Source organism: Cylas formicarius, unplaced genomic scaffold, assembly GCF_029955315.1.
Source record: "Cylas formicarius isolate icCylForm1 unplaced genomic scaffold, icCylForm1.1 PGA_scaffold_6__28_contigs__length_40554024, whole genome shotgun sequence".
NCBI classification, from domain to species: Eukaryota; Metazoa; Arthropoda; class Insecta; order Coleoptera; family Brentidae; genus Cylas; species Cylas formicarius.
Genome location: NW_026844347.1, coordinates 35,363,447 through 35,389,001, shown reverse-complemented (window position 1 = coordinate 35,389,001; position 25,555 = coordinate 35,363,447). Strand labels below are relative to the sequence as shown.

The 25,555-nt window shown below is 38.3% G+C and overlaps 1 protein-coding gene across 3 annotated transcripts in view; it reads right to left on the bottom strand.

The window, feature by feature from the left end:
• Positions 1 to 25,555, bottom strand: part of LOC132703815 (intermembrane lipid transfer protein Vps13D) — a 37,703-nt gene that overhangs the window by 4,094 nt on the left and 8,054 nt on the right. For 2 of the 3 annotated variants that reach the window (XM_060673304.1, XM_060673305.1), the window contains exons 15-43: positions 25,230 to 25,516; positions 24,912 to 25,168; positions 24,295 to 24,704; positions 23,147 to 23,643; positions 22,916 to 23,089; positions 22,302 to 22,868; positions 21,284 to 21,458; positions 19,981 to 20,541; positions 19,324 to 19,682; positions 19,048 to 19,261; positions 18,224 to 18,694; positions 15,202 to 15,422; positions 14,751 to 15,142; positions 14,553 to 14,695; positions 11,658 to 11,822; positions 11,382 to 11,596; positions 9,710 to 9,896; positions 8,527 to 8,706; positions 8,262 to 8,477; positions 7,709 to 7,933; positions 6,201 to 6,379; positions 5,791 to 6,141; positions 5,489 to 5,740; positions 5,248 to 5,408; positions 3,190 to 3,458; positions 2,938 to 3,123; positions 2,735 to 2,878; positions 931 to 1,103; positions 653 to 872 (exon numbers count right to left, since the gene is read on the bottom strand). In XM_060673304.1, coding sequence (XP_060529287.1) covers positions 653 to 872; positions 931 to 1,103; positions 2,735 to 2,878; positions 2,938 to 3,123; positions 3,190 to 3,458; positions 5,248 to 5,408; positions 5,489 to 5,740; positions 5,791 to 6,141; positions 6,201 to 6,379; positions 7,709 to 7,933; positions 8,262 to 8,477; positions 8,527 to 8,706; positions 9,710 to 9,896; positions 11,382 to 11,596; positions 11,658 to 11,822; positions 14,553 to 14,695; positions 14,751 to 15,142; positions 15,202 to 15,422; positions 18,224 to 18,694; positions 19,048 to 19,261; positions 19,324 to 19,682; positions 19,981 to 20,541; positions 21,284 to 21,458; positions 22,302 to 22,868; positions 22,916 to 23,089; positions 23,147 to 23,643; positions 24,295 to 24,704; positions 24,912 to 25,168; positions 25,230 to 25,516 — 7,851 coding nt within the window. The remainder of the gene's footprint in view (positions 1 to 652; positions 873 to 930; positions 1,104 to 2,734; positions 2,879 to 2,937; positions 3,124 to 3,189; positions 3,459 to 5,247; positions 5,409 to 5,488; positions 5,741 to 5,790; positions 6,142 to 6,200; positions 6,380 to 7,708; positions 7,934 to 8,261; positions 8,478 to 8,526; positions 8,707 to 9,709; positions 9,897 to 11,381; positions 11,597 to 11,657; positions 11,823 to 14,552; positions 14,696 to 14,750; positions 15,143 to 15,201; positions 15,423 to 18,223; positions 18,695 to 19,047; positions 19,262 to 19,323; positions 19,683 to 19,980; positions 20,542 to 21,283; positions 21,459 to 22,301; positions 22,869 to 22,915; positions 23,090 to 23,146; positions 23,644 to 24,294; positions 24,705 to 24,911; positions 25,169 to 25,229; positions 25,517 to 25,555) is intronic. The other variant, XM_060673306.1, reaches the window with a different exon arrangement.

Genomic DNA, 25,555 nt, shown 5'->3' with positions numbered 1-25,555 from the left:
AAAGGTAAGTCTTCATTTATATACGCCTTTTTATCCGTTCTTTCGGGGCCATATTTTTTCCCTGTTATTCCCCTCATTCTTATAAATTTATAGCAGTCTTTAGATAGATGGATAGGCATTTTGTCAATAATTTTTTTGGACAAGGATCAGATTGTTTTTCTCTTGTTTCCCTTTTAACCGATTTATTCTGCAATCGCTGTTATAACCTTATATTTGCCTTTCAGTAAACTCTTAGCGAGTCCCGAGTTTTGCAAAAATGTTCAGGTATTGGACTGAAGCCTCGAAATCAATCAGCATCTTTTTCATCAGACTAAGATATGACTCCCTTAAGATATGCTTTGAGTCGCTTCTCACCTATTGCCCAAGTATGTCGGTGGTCTTTAACCTCACTTTTACTGCAACACCAGAATTTTTTACCGGAACTTGATAAACTCTATGGAATCATATCCCTATTTCCTGAATATTTATACCTCTGCTAACCGTGGCTTATAACAGTTATACATACATGTGTTTCATTGCATTTATTTATTGTTACTTTTTTTCTCTATTGGGTTCATATTATCAAATGGAGTCATTATAAACATAATTAGAACCTACAACGATCTACTATGAAAAAGAATAAAAAAGAGAAGGTGACTGATAAATTACTTACGTCCTTGAAATGCTTTATAATCGACTTGAACAAAAACTGGCTGGTCTCAAACGGATGCTTTCTCTCGAACGGTTCCAGAAGAATAGCCGCGTCTTCGAACCTAATCAAGGTCAGGTTCATCTTTTTCTTGATATTCTGCAAATGCTTCGACAATTTCGTGGCCGTACGGACGCTCAACCGTATCTCGTCCGGAATCAGCTTCAACACCCCAAAGTAATACCTACAAATCGAAAGCGTCAATTTTGCCTACCAATCTGAACGAAGAATCCAACCCGTACCTTTTGGCGCTAGCTGCCGACACTTCGCTCAACAATCGCTGGGTCTCGTAATCGTTCTCGTCCCTATTGATATTCTCCTCCTGTTGCCACGGGAACCCGACGAATGCGAATATTTTTAGCAACAATTTTTCCTCTATAATCGCGGTTATCTTTTTCAGTCTCACTATTAAATGCTGAAATGTTAAACCAAGCGAAACGTTGTTATTGTAAAGTTATAGAAATGGATACACTAAACTCATTACGGTGTATATCGTGCAACGAAAAATAAAAACCAATGTGAGGTGGTTCAACCATTTTGGCGACCATACTGATACGTCATAGCTAACTAGGCCTAAGATCTAAGCCTTACTCATACATTGGCTTGAGGTAAGATCTAAAAGTCAGAGAGACCAGCTTATTTTTAGGTTAGGTGCTCGTTTTGTTTTTATTTTTATGTATATTTTTATCAGTTCTCATCCACCATTGAAAGAAAAATAATGGAAGACTTAAAATTTACAATCTCTTGTATTTGGCCAACTTATGTATAGTCTAATTAAGTTTATAAGGACACTAATTATTCTCACAGTTACATCACATACTGTGAACCTGCTATATGAAATCTATCGCCGGTAGAAATCAGGCTGTGAGCTAGATACCATAATGGATAGATACTTCTCTTTCTAAAGGATCTACTGGATATCGACCATAATATTTGCGTTTTTTTTATGTTATTTATTGACCAGAAATCAAACGAAAACAGTCCTTGCATTTGAAATCTTGAAAAGGATACTTATTTTTTACTTATACTTTATGCTGTTTTTTTATTTTATTGTTATGGCATATCTTGCGTGATCTTGACGACGCTGATGAATTATTTAACTTCAACAGAATTATTTTCTATCAAAAATATTGATAGTAATAGAGGCCCACTAGTGTAGAATATTCTTGTTTTCTACTAGCTTGGCCTTTATAATAATAACTTTTAAAAAAATAATAACCTTGACAAATATATCCAACTAAATGTAATAATATGACCAAATAATCCCAATAGTCTTCTTCACTGGTGTAACAGAAATATCATGAATCTCAACCCTTCTAAATGTAAAGTCATTGCCTTTTCTCGTTTCCTCTTATCAAGGCACTTGGGGGTATTAAATAATAAAATTTAAAAGGCTTTAAGTTTTTCATTCGATTTATTAGAATGAATTCCCAAGACTTTTCCAACATTTCAGCATTAAAAACACTATGCCTATGCCAAATGCCTCTTGCGTGTAGGTCGAAACTAATAGCATATAAATAACTGGTTAGTCTGAATCCAATGTACTAATTATAGGTTTAATAATATTTTTTCAGATCAGCAAGCTAATGATCACCACTAAAATTACCTTTTTTACTCGTTTTAGCACCTTCCTGTGTCAGGCTTTCCATACTTTCAAGCAGACTTTATTTAGTTAACATTTCGTATAATTATTTTTATGTTTCAGTTATCTACTTGTTGAATATTCCTATTAATACTTTCAGACTTGTTACGACTCTAAAGTTTATTCTGTTTTGTTAATTTGATTTACTTTATGCCGCGTCTAGTATTTTTCTTAATCTGCTGTGAATTGTAAATTTAGCATTTTGTAATTAAATTATAATGAAATATTAATTATATTTTTCTATTCTTTTCTTCTTATAGTTATTGGTTACATTGAGTTTAACAATTTGCGTTTGTCATGTTTTTGTTTCATTTAGCAACGGCGAAAAGAAAAGTTTGATTTACGCAAATATACCAAAATCTAATCACAAGACGTGTACCCCTCTTTAATGGGTACAACGTTACCTTAAATATGACCGCGTTTTCGTTCAACTGCTCCTGAACTTCCGATTTTAAATCGAGTGCGGGCAAGTAGTCGTGAGCCTTGTCGCCGTCTCTAGAGTTTGGGGGCGTGACGTATAAGACGACAGGCACGGAGGCGTCTAACAGCTGTGCGAAACAAAATACGTACACATAACGTCACTAGTTAACCTTAACATTTTATTAACCTGATTATCTATCTGCACGTCTTTCACGCTGATGCAAAATTGCTTAGTTTGCGGAGTGATAATCGTTTCCGCGACAATGTTGGCGAAATGAGCGTAGATTAGTTCCTCGGGCGTTTTACGACACACCAAGCTGATTCCGATACCCTTGAGGTCGAGATTAAACTGGAACTCTCTCGTCTCTTTGGGCTGGAAAAATTTACTAGTAAGTTATGGATTCCAAATTTAGTTGTTTTTTTTCACACGGTCTATTACCGTTTCTTCGTCATCTTCCAATGTCAACTTCGGCCTTTGTTTATGTGATATGGTTCCCCACTCACGGTCATCGGGCATCGCGTACAATCGTTTCTTTTTCATGTCTTTAATCGTAATCACTTGGGTGGGTCCGTCCATGGCGATCGACACGGATAGAAATCCCGATCCCGGTCTGAGCCTTTGACGTTCGATCGCCTGCTCCAACGGCACACCTTTGTTGGTGACCTGATGGCATATTGGCTGAGGCAGACCCAACACCGCGGCGCCACCTAGAAAACATCATGTTAACAAAAATTAACGGAGAAGATAGTTACGCCACTCCTGAAGAGATTGTTAATGCTTTTGCTTTTTTTTTTGGAGGGGGGGGATACACAATACTCTCAACAATAAATACTTACAGCTGAATTTTTTATTGATCATTTAAGTATGTTGAGAGGACTAAGAAAAAGATATCATAGTACTGATAAAGTTCATCGCGTCTAAATTAAGGGAGAGAAATGGTGATTTTCATTTGGATTTTTCCAAATATCTGGAACAGCGTATACGGCCTATAACACTGTTTTAACGGATTAGCTATTGTTTGTACGAATTTTGATATACGGTTAATAATTTACTCTATAAAAGAACAATTTTCAAGGTCTTTTGGATTTTGGTCCATAACTAAAACACCTTGTATATAATCGCAAAAATCAGTGAAAAAAAAGTTATACCGCCGGGTCCCCCACGTATATCGAATGTAAAATTTTTCCGATCGGATGAATGGCTTTAGAGGAAAAGATGTTTCTCGATGCCAAAATAACCACAAGTAAAACAAAAATTAATGCTCCCAATTTAAAGAGTCTAAATGCGGGTCCAGACTTCTACCTCTCCCAAGTCTGAAATCTGTAGCTGCAAATTTGGAGTACTTATTATGTTTTTTAATATTGCACGGAATATCGCGAACACCCTGTACAATACTTGAAAACCGTAAATACAAAAGTTTAAGCTGTCTATATTGGCTATATCGTCATGTAAAAGAAACTGACATCTAAAACACAGATTTGAAATTATTGCCATTTTTCAATAATAGGGGGACCCATTTTTCAGTTGTTTTGAATTTGCGGCGAACCCTGTATATTTTTGAAAAATTGTAAAGAATAAAAGTTTATGGAGTGGTTTCTTCTGCGTCTTCTGGTTAAATAATTTTTTCGGTCTTGTAAAGGGTTTTTGAACAATAGTCTTTTTTGTAGACCCTTGCACGCGAGATTTTTATTTTTTTTAAATACTTCCCGACCTCCCAGCCCCCCCATTTTCAATAGGTTCCATTACGGGGCAAAGCTGCATATATGTGTCAAATATGAAGTCGATTGCTCAAAATTCGGACACTTACCGTTTTTTATAGAAAGGTCCAAAAAACAGTCGAAAATCGCGAAAAAAAGATGTATACCGGCGCCGGATCAGTGCCATTTTTTATAAGCTTATATGCCTCGTGGAGGGTTAAAAGGGGGGCAAACTTCAATTTTGTAGCTCCAACGGTTCGAAATTTATTCAGGAAAAACCAAAACACGAGAACGGAGAACGGACACAGACAAAAAAAAATTTTTTTCGACGATGATCATTGCTGTACCAACGGCGATCCCGTAGGAGTTACGCGCAGATACTTTCGAAAATTTCGATTTCATCGATTTTCGAAAGTAACAAGTAAATCACTCAAATTAAAAACAATTTTTGTCACTTTCATGGAAACGGTTTCTATCCGGCTAGGGGACTGCCACAGAGTGATACGTTTAATTTATATTTTTACATAAATTCGGTTACCCTGAGTTGCTGAGCCATCAAAAATTTTATGTTCCTTCAAAGGCTGTAACGTCTTCTAACCCCGAGAAACAATTCTTTCAACAAAAGTCCTCTTTGTCGGTTAAAATCATTTAATGACTTCTGTAATGATATTGAAGTTTTCTGTCTTAGTCGCTCACAGTTTACCACATTAATTAAACAAAATTTGTTATTAAAATAAATATATAGGATTATGTGCTTTTACTGTTAAGGTTTATTATATTTATATATTTTATATTATACCTTCTCTCAGACCGTAAAATCCGTCCTCAGCTTGCACGCACATGTTGTTATGCTCGCAACACAGGCGACCTTCCTCGGTAAAGTGCCACTTCTGCGTCGACTGTCTCCTCGGGTCCACCCTCCTCAGTGTCAGTCTAGTAACAGAAAATTTAGATCCAACCCTGCGTTGACAACAAAAATTAATAGTTTTAATCCAAAACTACGCGTTTTAAAGACGGGCGTCGATACAACGCTTCTCTACCTAGAGTATGTAATCGGCTGAGGTGCCGTGTTGGCAATGTCCAGCACCAGGATGTTGTCCGTCGACCTTGGCGCATTCGGGTGACTGGGCGGGCTGCTTCCCTCGTGTTGCAAATAACCTTCCGAAGTCATACGCCACAGTTGCGACCTCTGGCCGTGTATTTTTCGCGCCAGGATAACCTTGTTGTTTTTTCCCACGTCTAAGACGAGCTCCTGAGACTCCACGTCGTGGGGATCGCGTATCCTTTGTACGCTAAAGATAAATAAATAAAACGAAAGAATAACCGATATCTAAGCCTAAACCTTTTAAAAGTGCCGACGAAAGCGATGTAAATAAAATTCTCGTAAGTCAATCCGGTAGCGGGACCCAGAGCGTTCATGTTGTAGCTGTTGGACACGCCCCCGGGAGCGATCAGTTTAATGACGTGCGATCTGGTAGGTTCGTCCCAGGCGTAGGGCACGCTAGAGTGCGCCCTCGCCGTGCTGTGCATGATCTCGATGTAACAACTTTGGCCGAACTTAATGGACACTTCGGAAAAGTTATCGACGCGTATCGGCGGCGGCATCGTATCGGCGTCGGTGAAAACGACATAAAACGTAGCCCCTTGGAGCACCACCTCGAGGCGGAGAAAGTATACGCGAGCGTTGGCATCGCTGTCGTGTAAAATAATAACGATTGGAACAATGTGGGATCGGGAACGCCTTAAGCTTACCGTATGTTGACGTGCATCGAACTGTTGGTGTCGATTTTAAATCCGCCCGACCAACAACAGTCCGGTATCTCCTCGATGGACACGGACAACAGTTGATCTTTGTCCAGCCGGGGCCAATGGAACGGCATGTAGGAGTTCGGCATAGTCCTCAGGCTAGTTTTTTGAAATTGCGAATCTGACTAAAAGATTAAACGGTTTTGGTCAAGATCTGCTGCGGTAAAAGTTTACTTCTCAAGTACTAAATCTTATTGGAAGAAACACAGTGGCTGTTAGAATAAAGGCATTAAAATCCGGGAGAAAATATAATTTTATCGATCCATCGCATAGAATATCTAAAATGTAGCGTTTGTCCTGAACATTTTATAGAACGCAAAGAAGGCTCGTACAACCTTCATTTGGGTGGGAGGAAAAAGCAGAATTATTGAATAGAAGGTTTGAAAAATTTCATAAAAATCAGTCAATCACAAACGGTCCTAAAAAAACAGAAAATTTATCGAACACTGTTAAGAAAAGACATAACTTATAACAAGAAACTTCATAGTAGGGCTCATATGTACGAGAAATCGTTTTGGTTAGCAATACATATAGTTATGAGAGTTTTTGTATTTTTACTTTAATTTTTTTATTATTTTGTAATTAAAATATTCATATAAGATGCGGTGTTTTAATTATAGCCAGGGTTTGTAACTACTATGAACTGGTATTTTGTATTTCTCAGTAAATAAGGGTTATTTCTCTTGTAAAGAGCAAATACCATATTTTAAGAGTTCAAAAAATCTATACCTTTTGTATTATTTTATGTTCAAAATAATTTATACATTAAAATTTATTTGGTATCTCATCGGAAGCAATTACACGAACCAAAATTGCCTGTTATTATGTTAAACTTTATGTTAATTATGTTAATAATTTGGAAGTTATAAAAACTAAGAACAAAATTAATTCAGTATATTAATTTTCAAAAAATGAATGACCTAATGACGTCACTCCAAGGTAGTTCCGGGTACTGGGGTGAGAGGAAGTGTAAGGGAACCTATTGTGTTTGAGGATTTAGTTACCTCGCTCCATGGTGAAAATATTTCGAATAATATTTGTTTCAAAACACTTCTTGAATCTCAAAAAAATATAAAATTAATAAATAATAATATTTTATGTTATAAAAAGTCACTCTCGCAAGTAGTGCAATGACACTACCAAAGAAGACCGTCCATCATTAAGTCAGCATGTTCGTGTTTATTAAATACATTCTATTGAGAGAAGAATAGATTTCCATCCCAACTTTTAATGCTTGTTTAAGTCGGCTGTAGGGTTTTTATACATGAGTTCGTTAGTCTTGTTTGAGGGTTTTTTATTGAGCATATGACATTACCTGTCTATAACTTTATTTTAGAATGGACTCAGTAATTTATAATGGTTAAAACCTCAATTAAATTATTGTGGTACACCCAACGAAACATTGATTTTTTTGGGTATTCTTTATAATTTTACATTTACTTAAATAAACTTACCAAATCTTTCGTGAAGCAAGTCTGGGCGAACACCAATTTGTAGGAACTTCTATTGTGCAGCTGGTACCGGGGAGATATCGTAATTATATAGGTGTCCCGGTACTTACCTCGACCAGATCGCACCTCGATACCGACGATAAAGACGGTATCCGGTTTAGCGTCTCGCATGGTAACGTGCAGTTTCCTATACTGTGTACCTTTTCGCACGTGAAAATTGGAACACCACTAAAACGCATAGCGAGATTGCAAAACGAACAGCATATCAGAAACGCAGCCGACGAAAAATAGCGGCCTGGGCGCGCATTGCCGGTATTGGCGGTCACGTGACCCTAAACAGATAGATAGAACATTCCAGTTATTACTTACACAAAAGAAAACAATCAAAAAACGGAGTTTTAAACAATTTAATACGACGGTAACCTACATAAACATACGCGTTTTCGCGGACCGCAGCCGGACTGACTGAAATTGCTGGATCTATTAGAGTCACGTGATTTTCGCGCGGCAGGGCCGGTCTTTTTCGTCGGCTGCGATAAGAAACAATATGACCGACCTGAGGGGTGCCGTTGCAGCCGACACCTCGACCAACCCTCGCGGTGATGGTGTGACTTCCGTCCTGATCGGAAAAACTAAACAGCAAAGGAGCGACCATTCTCGCTTGTTCGTGTTCGGAAAACTGTCCGGCACCTTCCGCGGATCCGCTGGACTGTCTGAATACCAAAGGCAGGCCGGTTTTGTTTACGATCCAGTACGGGGAAAACAAGGTCACCTTAAATACGATCTTGGCACACCTGAAGGAGTGTTTGTCGAAACCCTACCTTTATCCGGGCTCCTTTGTTGACGGATACTTTAGCGATCAAGTACAATTTGCGGCGTTTTTCGTCTTCGAATTTGACCCTACACGAAAATTCCGCATTCCCGATCGGTATTACCAAATTCGAACAGGTGCTGAAGTTTTCGATTTTAAATTCTAGCTCTACGGGTTGGCTCACGTCAACCTAACCATTTGAAGGAATTACAGCAGTAGTATCACTAGAATTTTCATTGGCAGAACTCTTTACCTCGATAATTTTAATAAAACAGAGGCCTCAGAAGAAAGAAAGAGACAACTCGGAAGAATATCGTGTTTTAATTGCGGTTTTTAAAATGGAAAATAAACAATCTTGAGTAAGCGCTAGCCCGAACATAACCAAAGATTCGAAATTTTCCTGCGCGAACCCGAACATACACGAAGATTCACGATAATTCAAAGTTTACCGCCAAAAGTGGCTTAGAACCGGCATTAATATACTACTGAGGGATCCGTGAACCATAAAATGTAAGATTCGTGGTTGAATATCATTCATTCGTCATATCATCAAAGCTTTATAAGAAAATGGTGTTACAAACTTTCTTAGACTAAATAGGAACACTATAAGTTTTATAATATTACATCCAAAACGTTTCCGTTGCTTTATCTGTTAGACCTTTGGAGACGGTTTTTTTTTACTCTAGGGGCATCTATTGAGTATTCTACAGTTATTCTAAAATCTAGACTCGCATAAGCTTATAACGACCGTCAAGTGCTGTTATCCTTATCTTTATTTTGCACAATTTTTAAAAGCATGTTGACATTTGACATTTGCGCATTGCGACATTGCATTTTCAATGGGTTTTCTAGTTACTTTTAGTTTTATAGCGATTACCAAGGTTTTTATAAATACTTTTAGTATTTCAAAGTGGCCTTTGATTTTATTGAAAGAGCAATATTGCAATTTAGTGCTTAAAATGAGGGCGCTTCTTATAACACTTATTTACCGTTTATAAGAGTAACGACAACTGTTGGCGATAAATAAATAAAATAAATGGGGAGTTACAGTTTCATATTTCGTCACCGTTACCTCCATTTAAGTGCTATCGGGTATTTATTAGAATAAAAAAGACGTTTCTCTAATGTAAAAAAAATAGGTAATCGAAACGTTCTAAAATAAAAAATGTTAATTGGGGTTAACGTTAACTTACGTTGACTAAGGACGCATTCGAGCCGGCCTTGATATGTCCGCCGTCATTCGCAATGGAATAACGTAAATCCAAAGGTAACAAATTCACCAACTTAAGGGCAGGTAATAATACGATTTTATGGGCCGGTTGTTCGACTCGAACGTTTTGCTCCACCAGGATCTTTTCTTTTATCACTTCTGCACAAAATCTACGAGCACAATAAACGGTAGTTCAAACGTCTCATGAATGAGAATCAAAATATATTTTATATACAAATTCGAATAAAACACAAGAATAATGGCAAACTAAAATACAATTGAAAACCCTACAGTTAGCTTCTACCGAATTTCTTAAATCAAATAAATTAAAAGTAAGTACGAGGGCAGCGCCAAAAGTTCCCGGCCTGAATATGAAAGAAACAAAGTAGAGTAACAATTTTTTATTATTTTTCAATATAATCCCCCTTAACTTCAATACACTTATTACATTTCTTTATTAATAACTCAATCCCTTTAAAAAAATATTCTTTTGGTTTGTCTGCAAAATGAGCTAAAACTGCCTCTTTTAACTCCACCTTGTCGTTAAACTGCCGTCCACATAAGTCCTTTTTCAAATATCCAAGCAAATAATAGTCGCTGCGGGCCATATCTGGACTATAGGGAAGATGATCTATCTGTTGGAACCCAAACTCTAAAATGGCAGCTTGTGCAACACCAGCAGTATGGACAGGTGCATTATCGTGCAAAAGACGCACGCCTCTGGTCAGTTTTCCTAGACGTTTTACACGTATGCAGTCTCGCAGTTTATGTAATAATGTTGCGTAATATTTACCATTGCCAGTGGTATTAGTTTCTTTAAAATCTATCAAAAGAATTCCTTCACAATCCCAAAAGATCGTGACCATCACCTTTTTTCTTGACTGGCAGACTCTGAATTTTCACTTCACCCTTACGACGCCACTCCATTGATTCTTTTTTCGATAGAGAGTCATAATAGAGAACCATAGTTTCATCTCCCGTCACAATAGTTTCTATCACAGGCTTCGGTTCCGACCCGCAGAGTTCCAAAAAAGACCGCGCACACTCGATACGGCGTTGTTTTTGAATAGGCGAAAGGTTTTTAGGAACCCATCTTGCACTAACGTAAATACATAAATGATCATACAGGATTCGAAGCTTAGTAATTTCTGAGATTTCTTTGACCTTTAAACGTCTTCGCGCGATACCACCTCTTCCACAATCGCAACAATATCTTCCGTTATGACCTCCACTGGTCGACCAGTTCTTGAATCATCTTCAAGGGACTCTTGCCCCATTCGAAAACGTTTTGCCTATTCTTTCACTACAGAATACGAAGGAGAACTTTGGCCATACACACCATCCAGCATTTCTTTAATAATTTTAGGTGCTAACCCATCTTTTGTCAAAAACTCTATGACTGCTCTATACTCAATTTGCGTTATGTGTGACATATGCGGATATGCCTTGTTTAAAATGCTATCAATAAAAAACTATTTGAGGTAAGATTTGAATTTTTTTTCGCAGCCTACTAAGATACATTTAAAAGAAGACAAAGTTTTATCGTGATACTGGAGCTGCATCTATGTAAGGTCGGGAAATTTTGGCGCTAACCTCGGAAATGAATTAAAATTTTAAAACATTCGATAAAGAAATGGAAACGTAAATCAATTCACCTGTAATTGTGTCCCTTGTGAGTGTGACACGTGCTCGTCAGGAAAACCCTGTCGACGTTGGCGGGCATCTGATTCCAACTCAGCGCAGACGCAGAAAACGTGTACTGATAAGGCATACCGGCCGGTCTCACGTTAATCTCCGACTGAGCTTGCGCGTGTGACAAGGGCACGGCCAAACTGCCCATCGGGTTTATCGTGAACAATCTGCTCGGTACCTGGAAATTTTAATCGAATCCTGTAAGTTTCCCGCCGGTACGGATAGTGGATCGTACGTACCCACATAGAGACCGAATCGTGAGGCAGTCGACTTTCCAATTTTACCTCCATTAGATTTGGCAGGTCGTTTATAATCACCAGGGCGGACCTAACCGTCACTAACTTTCTCGCAGATCCCTCTAAGGCGACGTTAAATACAACCCGGGCCGGAGGAATGTCCACGAACTAAAATACGTTTCGCTAGAGACGTAGGGACGAATAAACGGACAGACACAAACAGAAACGAGTTCTAATAACTACATGTTGCATCGAGCAGTCACTTTGGCGAATAAAATGCCAGTTTACCGAAATTCTTTAATTTATTTTTTTTTATTCTAAATATAAAATTTAAAACATTTTTTATTATGTATGGAATTATTTTTAGGTTTTAATTGAATAGTTTATATTGATTGATAATCGAAAACTACTAACAACCAAATATTGGAACATATTTTGCTTTTGCTCACGTTCCGGCTTTTGCTTATTTGTTTATTTTTTGGGGGCCCTTTTTCAAAAAAATGCCATATTTATACTCTATATCGTCATGTTTTTTATAGCGCTCTATATCTTAAAAATTTCATTTTATTAATATACATACCTACGACATGAATATGTTTGTTGCATGTTAGGCATGATTTTTGAATGAATTGATTTTTATGACGTTAAATGTGATTTGCAATACTGGATAATATTAGATTTCTCTAGAAAGCAACAGTGTTGGCGCAGAAGCGTCAATACAGCGTTGCAACATGCTTATGCGCAGTTTGGTTGTATTCGTCGTCGTGCTACTATGTTTGCTGCTTTTGTCTTCGTTGTTGCATATTTCTAGTGTTCTAGAACATATTAATATGGAAAGAAGACACTGTGTGAACAATCCAAGTAAGAAACTATAATTTCTTTTGTGAAAAATGTATATTTTGGTGTAAAAATTGGCGACCAAGACAAGTCCTGGGCTCCTCATGAGGAGTACCGATACCTACCGCTCCAAAAGAACGTCATATCGTCAGAATCAGAGGAATCTATTCCGACCCGGATGACTCAGATTTCAGAGAGCCCAAAGTGTTGAACCAGAGCGAATTAAATGATGATGAATGGATTAAATGATTTGCATCTTCCAAAGGACGTATTTAGTGGCATCTGGCGTCAATTCAAGCTGTCAGGATCGCGAAAAAGAGTTATGTCGATTTTACTCAGGAAAGATCGCTGTGTATTGTGGCAATATTCCTGACTTAGTTTCAAAATTACGAAATGTGCCACTGCACATTCGGTACATTTAAAAGAAGTCTGAGTAAAGTTTTACTTTTTTAAACTAGGAGTCCACTTTCTTGAGCAATAAAAAAATAAATTATTTTAGAAATATCGTTGTTTTTTCATTCGGCCTACCAAAATTATATAAAATCATTTTTCAAAATAAAAACATCTGTCAAAAAGTTTAATTTTGTAGACCTGCGTAATTAACAACAATACGTGGACAACCTACTGATCAAAAAGTGCGAGAAATTATTATACCACTACTATAAAGGAAAAACGATTCGTGAAATTTCCATTGAATTGACAATAGCAACAACTACTTACATTACATTTGAGTCAAATCAAAACTCGGACCAAACATAACTGGGACAAGGTTATCTACAGCGACGAAAGCAGATTTGATGTATGTGTGGGAGATTATGTATGTCGGACAATGAGTTGGGACCTTTACACTTTAATGAAGGCACAGTAAACGCAGCCAAATGTAAAAATATCCTTGAACATTCGCTTTTACCAAGTACAGCAGATTAAAGGGTTAAACCTAACAAAAAATGGATCAATCTGGGTAAACTGGTATTTTATTTGCAAAGCAATATGCGTGTTCAAACATTTAGTTGTCAGGGCTCGTAAAATCGAAAACCAGAAAAACTCAACAGTTACAAAGACAGACATTTACCTGCTGCCAATATTTCCAAATCATCTGAAATTTTATAATAACACTATACTATTTACATCACAAGGAATGGAGTATCTTAAAGATTTTCTTAAATCTAGCTTTTTCCACAACCAGAGTTTGGAAAAAATAAAAATATGTATGCCAGCAGGGGTACAGTATTAAGTAAATTTAATAAAATTTGTCCAGTGATTTGTCATTAGGCAATATGCAGAACGTTAGTAAAAGTAAAAAACCCCCAACATATTAGACGGCACCTAATTTTAGGAAATCAAATACACCGATTTTATATCAGAACCATAGTTCAACTTTTGGAGACCTTGTATAAGAATTGTAAATATATATATGGATCTCCCAATTCCGCTAACACAACTTACAACATTAAAATGAGACCATATTTTGACCAACTTTTAATTATTTGAAAATATTTCAGGTATTACTACCTGGATATAACCATAATTAATCTACGACAAACAAATCCTAGAGAATTATAAACGATCCCTATGAATGAGCATTAAAATTTCACAAAAGTACGTACTGCGTCGCTTCGCCAACATAGGGCGGTACATTTGAACTACTTAGTATACCTGATACATAGGGAGCTATAGGAGAGGTATAGGAAGGTATAATACATGTATAGAACAATTGATATTGTGGTATATGCAGGTATAGAAAAGGTAATTGGAGGTATAGTATATGGAGGTATGGTATATTGTCAGGCATGCGGAGTAATTCAAATGTACCGACCTACTGGTCCGAGCGACGCTTGCTCCCCGTCAGGTTAAATCACAGTTGATTGACCTTAAATCAATACCAGAGATAGAGAATAATCACTAGCGAATTTTGGGCCGAAATAAATGTTGTTTAATCTTCGAGAAAATCTCAAAAATGCCACAAAATCGAAAGAGATCCGTTTAAAAAACACAACTTTGATACTTCCACTGCTAAAACTCGAACTTTATCAAATCCACTAGCTTAAAAAAGGTACTCACCCTATTCGGGATCTCTGCGGAAACGTCCCTGAAATAAGTACCCACTTTGTCGACGGTAACGGGATCAATGACCTGCCAACCATCCACTTTTACACCCAGTTGGTGTAATTTCGTTTTGTGCGAATTCCTATGTCTCAATTTATCTAAATAAAAATCGGGGCGTCATTTTTTTTAATCACCCTTTACTCGGCGGATTACCTCTGCCCGTAAAGGAAAACGGTACAGTTTTGCCCGGTTCGACGACATGCCAAATCTCATCGCTACTCGACACCGTCGGTTTGCTAAAAGTATCCAGATCCGATACGATCATGGTAAACTTTAACGACGACCCGGTATCGTTTTTGAGCGCGAAAGGAACGAAAGGGGTGCGCCTCCTGAATCCGCTCGTACTCGCGTGATTCGACACAGAACCAAAGTTCGACGAATTTTGGGTGTAAAAGTCACGCATCCAGTTTTCCTTCACTTGCTTGTATAAATCCATGAACGTCGAAGTTATATTCACGTTGAACGTGTACGCGGAATCGACCCTCAACATTATACGGTTCTTCAGCAGGCTTTGCGAAAAAACCTTCTCCCAAGACAATTTGCAGCTACGGAACATTTGAATCGGTAAGTTTAAAAGAAATGTTTTAAAGGAAATCAATCGTACATCCATGGCTCGACGATCGGTTCCCAGCCGGACAACACTCTGTTGTAGTAATCGCTAGCCAAGCTGCAATACAGATAGCCCTGAGGATGAACCGGGTCCCTTACGCTGAAACTGGGCAGAAGTTGACTGAGTTCGAGGTCGGAAAATGACAGTTCCAGAAGTGGGAGGTCAGAATCGCCGCAGTCGTCGATGATGCATAGCGAGATACAATTTGCCTTGATCTAAAATCGACATGCTTCCTATAACTTGATATGTTAAAACGGATGTTTTTTTGCCAGTTCTGAGAATTGTGCTATAATTAAATTACGCAGAACTTAGGGCCAATGTTATTGGGGCTAGACAACTCTTGACATAATGACGCAACTACCTGGTATGGTCTGTTCATAGATATAAGAAAGTGACCAATTGCTTTTGAATGGGATTATCCAAGGGTGGTCATTAACACACAATGCAACAAGATTATTACCTAAAGTTTCGGAATTTAAATTCAGGTAAAATTGTGGTCCGTAAAAGAAAATAATTTTATACCTGCCTCTGTTTAATATTCTTTGGTTTGGGATTCTACTTAGTATAAGTCTATTAGTAATCATTCTTATTTCGTGTGTAATACAGCGTGTGGTGAATCGTGTGCGAATTATGCAAAATATATGCGAGTCTAGTGTATCTCAGGAGATGCTCCCTCCCAAATGTAGAAAACATTTTTCTAATGAGACTAAGGAAGTTACAAACAGTGTTTATTTGACTCTCATTGAACGTGGTGCCAGTAAGCAAGCATCTTTAGAAGAAACGGCCACATCAACTGTATGGAAAATTGTGAATAATCCCATTTCAGCGAGGAAAAAAAGAAGCGATGCTGACATTTTCTCGAGTGTAGATGGAAGTGATCAAGATATGTAATACGGCGTGAAATTTACCAGTTATATTAGGAACAAAGCGTGCCTATATTAGATATCTTAATTAGGAGGTTTGAATATGATCAAACCGGTGTTAAATCTGGCAGAACTACCTTATGGAAGTGTATTCAAGACATGGGTTTTAGATTTTAAAAAATTGACAAACGGCAAGTTTTAATGAAATCTTTTAGAATTCGGAAATGGCGACTGGAATATCTAGAAAAAAATAGAATTTACAAAGAACAACAAAGGCTAATTATTTACTTGGATGAAACCTGGTTCGACACTTATGATACCTCGGAAAAGGGTTGGGTTGACTCAACTGATAAGTGAAAACAAACGCGCCATCAAAAAGAGGTAAAAGAATAACTATTTTGCATGCTGGCTCTAAAGATGGTTGGATTCCAAATGGACTTTCTCTGTCTGCGAAAAATATTAAAGATTCTTCTCTGGATTACCACGAAGACACCACCGCTGATTTATTTGAAAGTTGATTTAAAAACAAACTAGTTCCAATCATTTCTCCTAATAGCGTCATTGTAATGGACAATGCAAGTTATAACAGTAGACAGCTGACTAAAACCCCTTCCTCATGTGACACAAAAGCAACAGTCCAAAACTACAGGTATAATAACGACATTTATTTTCACGAAGATTGTATCAAAAAGCAATTAATTGAGGTTCTACAAAGCTTGAACCTACAAAAGGAATACGTCTGTGATAATTATGCAAAAAATCTAGGGCATACAGTTTTTACCTTACCTTACCACTGTCCCAATGTCCTCAAAGTTATAGAAACCGAAGTTTTTAACATCCCTCGACAAAGTTGGGCAAATTCTATTAAACATATAGAAAAAGCAGAACATTCGTATATCCAATTTGCAAATAATATAGAACAAATAATAATTAGAACAGGCGATGATAGAGATAGTGATACTGATATATTATGTGAATAATTCGAAGTAATTTAAGTAGGTAATAAAAACATAATCTGTAATTTTATTTTAGATTTCACCATAAATACATACATAAATAAATAAATATTGTTTAGTATCTTTCCTAACAAAACCACAGATAATTAAATTCTAAGCAAACTACGGACCTGTTCGGCCATATTTCATTCTTACAGCTTGCCCGGCTCGTTCCTTAATTAGTATCAGTTAGTCAATTTCTTATATCTATGAACAGACTTTACAATATCTTTGAACCTGAAACCTGAAGCATTCAAGATGCAGCAAAATCTCAAAAAGCAAGAATTTTCTTTTTGTGGATAGGAGAAGAAAGAAATTATTCAGCGTCCGCAACGAGTGTTGGGTGAGCCTGCAGAATCCAAAAGTGCTTTATCGGAAGATCGATCGTTTTAAAACCTGTAGAGCATCACGCGGCGGGCGTCGAAGCAGGTCGGTAAATGAGATAAATATTACTGCAGTAGAATGAAAGAGAACAGGTGAATGACTATAACTAGAAGAAAAAAGACACATAGGCATCTTGCATGAATGTTTCGGCGTTTGAAAGGTTGCGGCGCGTTAACAAGACAGGAAGCAGAAACTCAATAGGTTTAATACTTGTTGCCAACTTTATGACCTGTTAGTCCGTCATAGTGATGAATTTTGGTTAGTTAACGAATAATAACCACTGAAGACGCGTGGATTCCTTATTTTAATTCTGAGACCAAAAGTCAATCCAAAGAATGGTACAAACCTGAAAAAGACCCTCCACTAATTGTGCGTGCAGTTCTATCTGCTGCAAAGGTAATACTTATTGTATTCTGGGATTGCAAAAGAGCTTATTTTTAGTTATTATCTGGTGAAGTGTACTACAATTAATGCAGAATATTATACGAATTAATTATACGGATGACTGTGGTAAGTACTTGGCAAAATGTCAAAATAGGCTGGAAAGTTGCATAAGGGTCCATTATTGCAAAAGGATAATAGTGGAAAAAAATTAGTTTATCGTTGGGATAAACGTATTCAACTAAATGGAAATTACGTTGAATTTGAAATAATCATATCTAAATTCCCAGAACTCTGGAAATAATTTGTAGAAAAAATAATTTAATTGAAACGCAAACTTTTTTTAAATTTTTTCCATGTACCATATTATTTTAATGGGCTAAAAAAACTAACCTCGATTACCCTTATCGTTAATGGATTATTATCGCTATCAAACTGAGAAGACTTGGCATTATTTGTCAGCCATATGGCGGCGTCGTCCAACTTGTTGCCGCATTTTTCCAGCGCATCCAAACAATCGGCCTCGCTGAACCCGAGGGCGGACAACGTGGCCACTTTATTTTTTAAGTTCGGCGTTTGGACCGATTCCCTGCTCCGCCAAGCGAGCATCTGCTTGGGCAACGAATCGAGCATTTGCTGAAACATGCGCATGTCGTGATATGACAGCCGGATCGTCAAAAATTGCAACTGGACTTCCAAGACCCCGCCTTTGGCGACATCTACGTTCAAAGTGATCGGATCGATGATCGACAACGCCGTATCCTCTTCCACGCCCAGAACGCAAGAAAACATTTCGCAATTGTTTAGGCTACACGACAGGGGTTTGTCGGGGTGATTGGGGCGGTACTTTATAACCGTGGTACTCTAAAATTCATCCGATTAATAGAAATTTCAAGAAGACAGAAGACCTTAACTTGAGAACAAAGTAGTAAATCAATTATTATAACTAGGTAGGTTCAGAGTGTTCAGCATTAATTGCATGGCAATTGCCACTGAACACTTGTAATCTACCTATTGAACTGAGGTGGCTTTTAATTGATAAAAATCCATTTATCAAAATAAATAAGAACTAAAAGTTCAGATTTTCACGAATTTCGTGAGAATCTGAACTTTTAGTTCTTATTTATTTTAATCTACCTATTATGAAAAGCAATAGCAGATAGCAATGTGAAACAGGAACAACCTTGCCAAGCTAAGGTCTTCAAATATGTTCGAACTTTTAAAATAACGGCATTGGTGTCCCATTGGGAGGAATCTTCAACCACGACGAATTCCGAATTGGTTACGTTCAATTTTAATTCAAATGACGCTTTGGGTGGCGGATATCGCTGTTTGCTGACGCCTTTGTGATCCGGACTTGACGATATGTTCTCGATTTCTTGAAAGATGTACTCCCTTATTGCATCCCACCAGTCAAATATCACCATCAGCCTTTACCAATACCGAACAAAGGATGAAATTTATTTTCCACCGGAAAGGGATTTTAGACTCACCTCATGTTATGCAAAAGTATAGTGACTCTCGTATGATCTTGCCTTTTTCTGCTATGTATTTCAGCCTGTACCAAATCACTATCTCTAACATCTTTCACTGGCTGTAATATACTGGTGAAAACGTTACACTGGCTCGTACGTTCGCACCCATGGAACCTGGTATCGATTACTATTATCTCCTGAGATACCAAATCAATGTCTTGGCTCAGATTGCTGAATGTTTCCATCGTCAAGTGGGATCTTATAAAATTTATACAAGCGAGGGGCGAATGATACAAATGCGACGTAACAAAACGCAAAGATACGTTCTCCATGTTTATTTTTATAGAGAGCAAGGTCCATTCTTCACGCGCATCAAACTAAAAGAACACCGAATAACTTGTACCGACCGGTGACATTATGAAAATAACGAAGTGATTGATAAATTGAGTCAAAACTGACAGCTAACATCAACGAAAGCTCACGCCTACGTAAAAGTAGCGACTGGGAAACCACTAGTTTACCATACTGCTATAGCTACCGTAGAAGTTAAGAATTTAGGGTAACTCGTCTTCCTACTACTTTAACGATGACATGGGTTAGCAATGTATTGCATATAACATATCACTTTCACTTTTTCCATATACAAATTTACATCCCACACCATATGAATCTTACCCCTGTGTTGATCACCTCCGTCGTCACGGAAGGACAAATCTTCTCGGTGTCCTCGCCCAAGTTGAAAGTCAACAATCCACGAATCAACTTGTACTGATGCAGATCCAGCGAACCGTCCAAAGTGGAGAGATGACCGTAAATACTAGAGTCTGGTACTATGCGGCAAATGTGTTTGTGCAAATTCCTTTCATACTGTAACTTGAGCTCGAATTTTTTAGTCAACAAAGACGGCCCTTTGCGCATTATAAATGAGGAGCCGAATTTAAAACTACCGGCCAGGTTATTTTGGACGGGACTTAGGTCGTTCTCTTTTACGCCGATGTAAAGGTCCATGTTTTGCAAACTGATGGACATCACGTCCAGCAGACACCTTTCGTTCGATTCGGGGTCCGATAAAACACTAATAGTGCCCGGTTCGCCGGAAAATTTGAAAACGTTAGTCACCAATAACTGGCCGAGATCTGTGACCAGTATGTCGGTCGATTTTGAGCTAACTGGTAACAGAATCATAGGTGAAACGGCTTTTAAGATTAGCGATAATCGAAAAGGGTCGTCCCTAACCTAAAAATTTGACAATTAGGCCATTTGGGACATGGAACATTAGCAAAATAAGAAGGGATACTCTCTCCACCCTAGGCTACATCTCTTTCTAAACACTTAGTAGCACTCGGCAAGCATATACAGACTCTAAAAGGTAGCATACAAAAAGTACTTCTCGTTAAGACTTGAACTGGAAAAGTTTATAACTGAAACAGCCAAGAAAAAATGCTGGAAGTTGTTTTTAACTTTCTAGGATGGCAGCTATGGGGAGCAATCGCATCCTACAAATATCGTTGTAAAACTGGGATAAATTCTATTTTGTTTCTTAGAATAGTTTTTGCTCAACTTCTTAAGAGATAGTGGGATGGAAGGGAATGTTCGAACATCACCCAGGACTTTTTATTTAACCCTAAGCTATCTCTAATATAAGATTATTTGTCAAAATACAAGATTTGCGATAAGGCCCCTTGGCGGCCATTCTAGAAATTTACAACATTTTCTCTTTGCCTTTTTAGCTATAAATATACAAAATATATTAAATAAGAAAGAATGTTAGGTATGATAGTTCAAAATAATTGCTTATTGTCCTAAATGTTGCTACTTTATTTCCTTAAGAAAAATTGTTGCAAAACTCGAACTTGTACTTTACCAAATGAGGCGAAAATATTTGTGGTAAATTTTTTGACTGAACTATAAGAAAGAGGGATGAAGAGTGTCACTTCTAGTCTTGTTAATGTTCGGTCATCAGTGCAAGAATATTTACTAGTTTCCCACTGGTGGCAGCCTGAATTCCTTTGATAACGGTGTTCCGTTTTTCGTGAAATTTACTTAAAAACGACTGAATTTCGGCAACGAACCGTTTGGTGTGGACGTATATCACAGAAGTCATTTCTAATGTTAACTGACCGTCATAGTCCTTTTTGGTATTGGGCGAGTGCCTGACAAAATCAGAAATGAATACAGTGGCTCTCTTCGTCTCAATACAGGGTGTTATTTTACAGACATCTAATTAGTGAATCAGTATCAATACACAATTTAATTAAATCTTAGTTAATAACAGGACAGCATTAATACGCGTAATTGGCTTTAAAACTAGTGTAAATGTGGCAGTGAAGAAGCTAAGTAAGTTAGTTAGAGAGAATTGCAGAAAGCTTAAACGCATGACCAGAGAACGACAGAGGAATATTTGTTAAGATTATTTTCTTGAATGCAAATAAGAGTTTGTGAGAAAATTTGTTTGTCGAGACACAACAAAGAAAACTGCTATTCAATTGCAATGATTAACAATGCTGTACAGTTATTAAAATCAAAATTTCAAAGAATATAATATTATTAATGAATTCCAATCTAGAATGAACTGGAAGTTTACATAACCAGTGTAGAGGAAATTGCATGACTAATCTGCGAATTTTAGGGGTGCTGAAAGCAAAAATAGTTGCACTGGTAGCTTTTTTTATTTAACTATTGACGACCTAATCGTGTTTAAATTATTTTTTAGTTTGAATTAGCAATGTCATTGCAAAAAATTAATCGGGAATCCTTTGCTGCTAGATATAATAATAAGGTCGATTAGCAGTTTATTATCATATTTGGATGTGTTAATAACTGAAAAAAACATCTTTTGAGTTTTAAATTTATGAGATCAGAAATGTTGCTGAAACAACTTTTTATAATTATAATATATTTATACATTTTTTATTTATTTTATTGCAAGGCATTTCAATAACACTCCGTATAGCAATATATACCAATACCATATACCATATAGAAAAAATCAATACCTTAGGTATTTAAACTGCAAAACGTCCTTTCCGGATGTGATGAACCGTTCCCTGTAAATCTGACCGTGCAGCGTCAAATCGCTTAGAGACATGGAACCTAGTTTGCCGTCCACTTCTTTGCGCAACCCCTGCGTCTTTATCACCACCTCCACGTTGGAGATGTTCGCTCTGGCGATCTCTTTATCCGGCCTCACTAACACCGCCGTCAAAGAGCACACGGTGATGCTGGTGTTGACTTTGGCCTTCGTAGTCGATTTCTCGATGACATTCTCGTAGGTCGAATTGGCGTCGGACGTAGCGTCGTACCCCGAACCTCCATCCGCGGTACCGTCGAAGAAATCGACAAGGGCCGCCCATGACGATGCGTTCACCATCAAATCCAAACAGTTGAAATCAATCGACGTGGACCGCGTGAGCGAGTTATAGTAACTGTCAAAATTTGGCGCGTTAGCATCAACCAACAGACTGCTTATCAGCACCAAGTTTCGTTCGGGTTTCGTCCGACCGCTCCCAGGGGTGGGACTTGGAGGTGGAGTGTTCGGACAACGCGTTTTCGGATGGTAGGCGCTGAAAATTTCGTTCAAGTGCGGAAATGACGAGGGAAAAAAGATTACTTGTTCGCCACGTGGACGCCAAACACGTTTGCGGTCTCCAAATGGTCGGGTAAAGAACCGCGCGACACGGAACCCATATAAGGCGAGTACATCACGTCCGGACATGACTTTGATATACAAGTGGCGCTTGGAGGAGCTTCGGGTACAGACGACGACACCATCATCGTTCTCTGCCTGAAAAAAAAACCTCAACTACCGCTTAACCTCGAATTAAGTCGTCAAATAGCGAACCTTGAGCCTTCCGGCTGAGACAAATCCTCCATAAAGATCGATCTAAGGGATATCTGTATATTGGTTTCGTACAAGTGGCAGCGCTCGACGTTAAAAACGAAATCTCTAAAAGACAAATCGACGAAACCTTGTTCGCCGTCGACGATGTCGCTTCTGAGTTCGACGGTGAACACGGGTACCTCGAAACCGACCTTAAGGGAAACCCCGAGGCTCTGGGCCACCTTTTTCGACTTCTGTGCCGTATTGCCCGCGGGAAACAGCTTTGCCCTGACGTGAGGATCCATGTTTAGGGTAGTCACTCCCGTATCCTCTTCGCTGATCTGACCGAGGCTAGATTGTTGTCTAAACTGGGCTTTTGCTACGCTCTGGTGGTCGCCCGTTTTCGGCGACGAGGTTACAAATTGAATCGTGTCTAGTAATTGTTCGTATTGAGCGCGCGTTAACGACACTTTCAAAGCGGTGACCACGGTTCCGAATGTGTGGATCAACTCCGACGGCTGCGAATCACAGATTTCGCTTTTAACAAATTAAAATGTAGTAAAGGACATTTAAAAGGTGGTAGTCACAGAAAGCTAGCATTACCAATGCACTCGAATTAATATTTTTAACTAGGATACGATGTGTGTTAAAGTGTGTCTCAAAATATATATTCTTGGCTTTTGATAGAACCTTCCCGGACTTTCAGATGTATGTGATAGTTTAGCTGAATATATGGGGTTTACTGTCTTCCTTCATATAATAATAATAAGCGTAAACGATAAGTACAAAAATTGTTCAACCGATCATCGATCCACCTAAACATCACAAATTTCCACGCACAAATGGCGACGCTACGAACCAACATATTCTAAATTTGTCAAAGCAACCGGAAGAACACATTTGACCTTTATATTACAGTAATTAAGTTACGCGATGGTATTTAATTTTTATCCCAATGATAGTCAAAAACCATAAAGCGAAAATTGTAGCTCTCTCAGCTACGTTCAAGTGAAACGCCGATGTTTGCAACTGTTTTAGGGTTAGGGCTAACAATTTCCTCCGGAAAAGACAAATTTATATAATTTTTTTAATGAAAGATTAAATTAAAAATTATTTAAAAAAAAAAGCACTGTAACTTACAAGGATATTTGCAAGGTTTTAGTACTCACTTTAATATAGCTGCTGTCATTATCACCATCGATCAATAGATTTTCGCTGCTATCGCCGCGCAAGGGTTTATTTATCTCCCTATCAATTTTAAGCTGAAGAATGGTGTCGTGCAATATCGGCTTGGCCAGCGTCCTGCAACTGTACAACACCTCCGGACGGCTAATTATACCTCCCGGTACCCTTCTCGAGCTGGTGTTCAAAGAAAATATGTTCATATCTTTGATTTCGACGTAGTAATGCTCCGTCCTCGGCTCCTCAAACTCGAAATTGTAACCGTTCGAATTGTTTGGATCCGCCCGACTATTGTTGACGTTAATCCTGCCCAAGTGTACCACAAACACCTCGGGACTAGTATAATTCCGCGGCAAAACCAACACCGGACTGTCCAACTCGATATCCAGATTTATGTCTGAAAAAGTAATGTAAAAAAAAACTGACTCCTAATTTCCAAACGCTATTAAGAGAGGGAGATACATCGATAGTCAGGTATCAACATTTTCGACCTTATTTATAAATTTACATCAAATATTTGACTAACTTTATTTTTAAGGGTTCGTCTTTTTTATACCACATGTGCCTCTGGCGGTAGTTTTAAAACACTTCTGGCCGTCCTTACCGATAGTATAGTCTTCTTCGTCTTCCGGACTGTAAGGCGTTTGGGGCATGGTATTCCTTGCCGATGAAAAATTGGAATGTTCATTTGAACTACTCCGCCTGCGCCTGCGTCCCGGTGACGCGCTTTCCGAAAACGAAAGGGCGCTGCCATAGATCGAGCCTGGCAACTTCTTGTTCATGTTGAGAGACTGAGCTAGGGCTTCGGCTCTCGCGTGGACCAAACCCAGAGCCATATCAGTTGCGGCCGTACGTATGGACCTACGAATCCACGAGTCAACACACTCTGAACTGATTTTTTTTTTTTTTTTTGGGACGGTACCTCGCCAAATTTGACAAATACTGCTTGAATTCCGTGGCACAAGATTGAAGTTCGTAGACGAACTTCGTGGAATGCGTATACCAGAGAGACGCCATTCGTATTGTTACGTCGGCGGTATCGATGTCGTTTTTGTGCAAGTTTCGGACCACTTTGAAACTAAACGCCTTCTGGTCGTTCTCGTGTAGCACGGACATAGCGTACAAAGGATGGGGCCCATCGATCAGCATATCCCGCCCGACGTTGACTATCCTTTGGTGCATGTGGCCTTCAGGCGTTAGGTCTAGTACCTTTCGCGTGAAACGAAATAACAAATGCACTATTTCTGG